This window comes from Dipteris shenzhenensis, chromosome 8 (genome assembly GCF_047967505.1).
Source record: "Dipteris shenzhenensis isolate YYH24624 ecotype China chromosome 8, Dip_SZ_1.0, whole genome shotgun sequence".
Lineage (NCBI taxonomy): Eukaryota > Viridiplantae > Streptophyta > Polypodiopsida > Gleicheniales > Dipteridaceae > Dipteris > Dipteris shenzhenensis.
In genome coordinates, this window is record NC_141603.1 from 20,839,567 (window position 1) to 20,846,580 (window position 7,014).

At 41.5% G+C, this 7,014-nt stretch overlaps 1 protein-coding gene across 1 annotated transcript; it reads left to right on the plus strand.

Moving 5' to 3' along the window:
• Positions 1-242: 242 nt before the first annotated feature.
• On the plus strand, positions 243-6,414 carry LOC147899253 (MFS-type transporter clz9-like). The gene is made up of 2 exons (XM_087377673.1): positions 243-1,190; positions 6,310-6,414. Exons 1-2 carry the CDS (start codon positions 243-245, stop codon positions 6,412-6,414), a joined length of 1,053 nt encoding a protein of 350 aa, XP_087233799.1.
• The last annotated feature ends 600 nt before the right edge of the window (positions 6,415-7,014 follow it).

The window sequence follows — 7,014 nt, forward strand, 5'->3', positions numbered from 1 at the left end:
TGGATTGTCAATGCGAGCTTGCTCAAAATGGAATGGATTGTCAATTCGACCCAATGGTGGGGCATGAGTTGGTCTGCCTTAGCTGCATGGTTGGAAGGTAGAACAACCAAAGAATGAAAGGGACCAACAACTGTACTATCCAAAGAAGAAGAAGAGAAGGCATTAGTAGAGTGGTGCTTTGGAATGCAAGAGTCAGGTCGAGGCATTACAATTTATGATTTGAGCTTGAAAGTAGCCACTATATGCCAGACTCAGCACACCCATTCACAAATGGTGTTCTTGGCAAAAGTTGGTGGGATGGTTTCTGCAAAAGACATCCAGAGCTAGAATTTCGAGTTGCAGAGCCACTTAATCACTCAAGAGCAGTGAGTCTCCGTCTTGAAATAGTTGCTTCATTTCATGACAACTTGGAGACAATGTACAATCTCCACCAATACACACCTCATAACATATGGAATGCAGATGAGACTGTGGTGCAAGGCTTTAAAGATAGAGGAATAAAAGTACTTGCTCGAAAAGGGTCAAGGCAAGTATATGGGCTAAGGCCTGATTCAAGGGAGTGGTGTACCATTCTTTGTTGTGTGAATGCAGCTGGGTTTGCCCTTTCGAGGTACTACATATTCATAGGCAAGAAAGCAATGCGAAATTATCTAAGCCAATGTGAGGATGGAGCTATCATGTCAATGCAAAATAAGGCTTGGATGACTAGCCAATTGTTTGATGCATGGCTTGAGGATTTCAAGAACTCCCTTCCAAATGGAGTCACACCAACCAACAAGCACCTACTCATAATTGATGGGCATGGGAGCCACACTGGTTTGGATGTTGTGGCTAGGGAAGCTGAATGGGGTGTTGATATAGTAACATTGCTAGCACACACTTCTCACAAACTCCAACCCCTTGATGTGTCGATCTTCAAGTCTTTCAAGAACAACTTCAACAAAGAGAGGTCTATTTGGCTCATGAACAATTTTTGTCCCCAAGTTTCAAAGACATATCTTGTTGGCATATCAGCCCAAGATCTAGCTACCACTCTCACAGAGTCAAACATAAAGGCAAGATTCTGTGCCATTGGAATCTGGCCATTCAATAGAGAAGCTCTTTGTTTTGATCATTTGCCATGTAAAAACATTGAGGTTACTGTTATAGAGTCTACTATGCAATTGGAGCCAACTTCAAAACTTGCAGAGGTTGATATTAGTCAACTTGAACAACCGACACATGAGGACCAACAAGCATTGCTTGTTGAGATATCGAGCTCCACTCGTGATATGCCAGGGTGACCGGTGTGCATTTATGTCACCCTGCAAATGCGGTTGGTACACCGCCCATGAATAATAGCTGGATAACAGCTATCTTTATGTACTCTAGTTAGTGGCTTAGTTAGTATGCCACCTTAATTAGCTGAGTTTGGTTTGAGACCCACATATAGGGTTCACCTTTTCTTTTGTACTTAGAGTTCTTTTGGCTTTCACAACTAAGAAGAGGAAAAGTGTTTTTAGCCTCCACCTTTGTGCATATTCCCCCATTGTGTATGTAAGAAAGCTGCAAGTGAGACTCCTTCCTTCTCTCCCACTCTCTTCACATGGTATCAGAGCTTGGTTTGTGGTAAGGAGCTCAAGAAAGCAAACCAAGTTTGCGGTGTCCTAGTAAGAGGATCAGTGTTGCTTTCCTTTTTTTTCGAGTTTGGGAGCAAATCTCTGCAGGTAGCATAGCCGAAAAGTGCAAGAGTGCACTGTCTGAGATTGGGATGCCCTTCACAGTGTGGGGAGAGGGCAGTATATGCTATGTTTTGGTGGTGGAAGTTTTTCGCAGGCACTCAGGAAAGTGCCCTGTTTTTGCTGTGCGATCACTATTTTGCAAGTCCATGAAAAGTTATCGTAGAAATTACATCGTATGCCTATGCGTAGAGATATTGGGAGTGACAGAATCATTCTTATTGCCTGCTGATGCATAATCGTCACTAGGAAGTGACTGTATGGTCAAATACCACTCTCGTCAGTTTTGCAGATTTACCCTTGTGAGGCAGAAGTTGTGTTTTTTTTTGTAGTGACAGAATATTTTACAGTATTCTGTAATGGCGTCTGATGCTCTTTCATAGATTGTCACTTAAAAGGTTGACAAGAAAAACTTCCAAGCATGGAAGTTTAGAATGACGGATTTCTTTAAGGAAAAGGCTATTAGGAGTTCATTACTAGAGTTGAACAAGAACTAGTTATTCCTAATGTTCCCAGTCAACAGGAGTTGCAGGGATTTAAAGGCTGGCATGAGAGAGCCAGAAAAGTTATGTATTGGCTGTCTATCAGTATTTGAGATTCTATGATTGTGCATATTTAAGATGCAAGCATGGCGAAGGAGGCATGGGATACTTCTAATTTCTAAAGAGCAGAGAAATGGTGGTGCATCTTCTTCAAGAGGAAGTTCAAAAGAAGCTGTCTTCTACTCAAATGCTGGCAGAGGTAGATGCAGAGGTAGAGCAGGCCGATTTGGAGGTCGTGGTAGAAATCAAAATATGCAGCAAATTCAAAAAAACCAGTCCTATGGAGGAGGACGTGGTAACTTTAGAGGCAGGGGGAGCCAAAGAGGTCGTGGTGGATAGCAGAGAGGCCAAAATGCAAACAACAATGTTGAATGCTACTACTGTGGTAAAATGGGTTATATGGTTAAAGACTGCTATAAAAAGTAGAATGACACGATGACTGAAAAATTACAGCAAGGAAATTATGCATCCTCTAGTAGACAGGGTGATGATAGAAATGAGCATTTGTTTATGGTGCAACACATGACCAATTCTATGACAAATGCAAAAGAAAGCAATGATGTGTGGTATGTTGACTCAGGTGCATCAAACCACATGATAGGTCATGCAGAATGGATGCAGGATGCAAGGAAAATGGAAAGACTAGGATTTGTGGAGACTGGTGATGATACTGCACATCCTATTGTGCTGATTGGTAAAATTCCTTTGTCTATGCAGGATGAGAAAAAGAAATACCTGTCTGATGTATTTCATGTCTCGAATATCACCAAGAACTTAGTTTCTGTTGGTCAAATTGTTGAGCAGGACTTGTAGGTCAGATTTAATCCTAATGGATGCTTTGTTGAGGATATGAAAAATAAAGGTCGCTTGATAGCAAAAGGGAAGAAGAAGGGCAGGATGTTTACGTTGGATGCGGACATGCTTGAATTGAGTGTAGCAATGTTTGCACATGGGACCGGTGTAGATTGGTTATTCTCTACAGCAGAAAGGGTATAGATGCTATAACCCTTCTACTCATAAGTTTACAGTGAGCAGAGATGTTGTTTTTGATGAGATGAGTAGCTGGTATAAACTAGTAAATGTGATTGATGAAGTAGATGCACAAAATGGTAATGCTGCACAGAATTCACAGCAACAATCACAAAATATTAGTGGATTTGTAGTGTCCTCTAACAGTGGTTCACATACTTTGCCATGGATAGGCAGATTGAGATCAGAAGGATCCCCTCAAAGCAATGTAGATAGTGGTATGCAAGTATCATGAAAAGGAAAAGAGAAAGTAGATCAGCCCATGGTTGATGTGAATGCAGGTCACTCTTGTGTGGATGGTGAATCTAGTGGCTCAGAACAGAGCCTTGATGATGAGTTGGGTATTCCTTCTATTGTTACACCTGGAGTAAGGAAGACAAGGGATGTTTTGAGAGCACCTGGTAGTGAGCCTACTTTGCGCAGGTCTACCAGAGCTAGGTATCCTGTGGATAGGCTAAAATATGATGGATTTACAGCCATTCACTTTGCTTATATGGTCAAAGTGATATATGAACCATAACCCACTTCTTTTGAGCAAGCCATGGGAAAAGAAAAATGGGAGAAAGTCATGGATGCCTTAAAAGCAAATGCTACATGGGAATTGGTGCCTTCACCTAAAGACAAGAATGCAATTGGCTGCAAGTGGGTTTATAAGGTGAAGCACAATGCAGATGGTTCTGTGAACAGATACAAGGCAAGATTAGTTGTCAAGGGGTATGCACAGACATATGGCATTGACTATGAAGAAACATTCAGTCCGGTTGCAAGGATGGCAACCGTAACAGTAGTCATTGCTATGGCTACATCAAAGGGATGTTCTTTACATCAGATGGATGTAAAGAATGCCTTCTTGCATGGTGATTTGCAAGAAGAGGTCTATATGGAGCAGCCACCAGGTTATGTTCATGCTGTTCATCCTGAGCTTGTTTGCAGGTTGAAGAAAGCCTTTTATGGCTTGAAGCAAGCACCTAGAGCATGGTGTGACAAGATAGGACAGTATCTTGTCACTATTGGCTTTCAAGTTTCCAAGGCATATTTCTCTTTTTATGTGAGAAAAACAGAGAAAGATATTATGCTGCTTGTCATTTATGTTGATGATTTGATCATCACAGGTTATAGTGATGAAGATATCATTCATGTGAAAATGCTATTGGAGTAGAAGCTTGAGATGAAGGATTTGGGAGAGCTGCGTTACTTCTTGGGCATTGAGATGATTGCCTATTTCAGTTCCTTTGGAGCAGAATGTGAAGTTGAGCATAGATGCAGGTGAGCTTCTGGAAGACCCTACTATGTACGGACGGATAGTAGGAAGTTTGGTTTATATGACTATTACTAGGCCAGATTTGAGCTATGCTGTTGGGTTGGTAAGTCAGTTTATGCAAGCTCCAAGGAAACCGCAAGTTGGATGTTGCTAAATGCATACTTAGGTATGTGAAGTCCACATTGCAGTATGGACTATTTTATGAGACTGGGATTCAGATACAGTTGCATGGATACATTGATGCTGATTGGGCTGGTAGTATTTCTGATAGACGATCTACCAGTGGATATGTATTCTCTTTTGGGAGTGTTGCAGTCACTTGAAGTAGTGGGCTGGTAGTATTTCTGATAGACGATCTACCAGTGGATACGTATTCTCTTTTGGGAGTGCTGCAATCACTTGGAGCAGCAAGAAATAGCCTACAGTTGCCTTGTCGAGCACAAAGGTTGAGTACAGGGGTGCAGCAATGGTTGCATGTGAGGTAGCTTGGTTGCATAAGCTACTTTATGATATGCATAAGTCTATAGATGGGCCAGTTGTCATTTATTGTGACAACATGAGCAGTATACACTTGGCAAATAACCCAGTCTATCATGCTAGAACAAAGCACATTGAGGTGCATTATCACTATGTGTGGGAGAAAGGTCTAGTAGGTTTTATTGGTCTAGTTTATGTCAGCATAGAGGATTAGGTAGCTGACATATTCACGAAAGCATTGGGTGCAGAGAAGCTGCGTAAGTTTAGAGACCTGCTTGGTGTGCAGGAATCGGGATTGAGCTCGAGGGGGAGCATTGAGATATCGAGCTCCACTCGTGATATGCCAGGGTGGTCGTTCTGCATTTATGTCATCGGCTTGTTAGCTGCAGATGCGGTTGGTACACCACCCATGAATAATAGCTGGATGACAGCTATCTTTATGTACTCTAGTTAGTGGCTCAGTTAGTATGCCACCTTAGTTAGCTGAGTTTGGTTTGAGATCCACATATAGGTTTGATCTATTCTTTTGTTCTTTTGGCTTTCACAACTAAGAAGAGGAAAACTCTTTTCAGCCTCCAAAATGTAGATTTCTTTTGAGGTTGAGCTTTGCATTACTGCAATAGTCTATTCCTTTGCATTTAATCAAGCAGGGAGCTAAGTCAGTGCTTTCCTATTAACTCCATGACTGGTTGGGCACAGGATGTTAACAATTTTTATGAGAGAATATGCGACATTTGGTACAAGAAGCCAAATGGAAACCACATCCAAAGTTTAGAATGTGCTAGTGGTTATCTCCAACAGGAAGATTTGTTCTCTCTTGGTGCTGGTAAGTCGTCCATCAGTTGCTTTATAAATAATCACACATAGGATAATGCACTACCGTAATAAGCTATGTAGTGCTCATTCTCTTTTCTGCTCCAACCAATGGAGCTTACATATTCGGTTTCATTTTGACAGAAGCAAAGGTAAAAGCCTGCTTGCTGTTGCTTGTACAACTGGGACGCCTTTTAACTAGGCATGAAAATGGTGCATCAGTGTATCGCCTTGTTCTCTCTTAAAATCTCAAGAATGCTTGCCATTTTCCTTCAGCCCCATGGTTGTACAGAATAGTAGCAAAGATATTTTGTGCCAAGTCCTGGTGGCAATGCCAGGAAAGATCTTTTAGACCGTCAAAGAAACAACACATGAGCACTTGCTCTGCCTGTTGATGGTGTGCAACCCGAGATGATTTGCTTTGATTGAACGTGTTTTACTGAAACTAAAAAATTATACTGTACTGCAGTACAATATTGAGAACCCTCTGAAAGATCTAATGGATGAACATGTTTTTGCAGCCGTTTGGTTTCTGCTAAGATCCCAGGATTTTTTAAAAATTGGATTAGTTTGAATGAACTTGTAGGTTGAAACTTTATGCCAACAAAAGCCCTATGTCTAGTGGTTACTTGTGCTTCTGACTTCTCCTTCTAAGAATCAAATGAATCAACAAATAGTTCCTCTGTTTGATTTTCCTTTCTTCTTCCAAGAGGGATGCCTCAATTGACAAAGTGTGGATCATACTAGCCTAATCTATTACTCAAGGAGCATAAAGATCATGGAGGATCAAACCAAATACAAAAAGCCATGGGGAGAGAGATAGGAAGCATGAAACACCCAATCTATTCCAATGTGCTATATCAACAATACATGATAGGCCTCTTATATAGAGAGTGCCCTTTGAATAGTCAACATCTGTGGGATCCTCTGATCCACATCTCTCCTTGTGGATATCCTCGATCCACATCTCCACATCATGTAGTCCACATCCTAGGGTGGCTACTTTAATACATTCCTTAGCACATACCTTAGCCTCTAATTCATGTGCACATGGCACCATATCTCAACACCTGCCCTTGGTGCCATGATCCTTTGGTTACTGCAAGGTGGTCAGATGTGAGTTACATTCCATCACCTCCCCTTAGTGCTTGCATTACTACTTAAGGTGATCAAG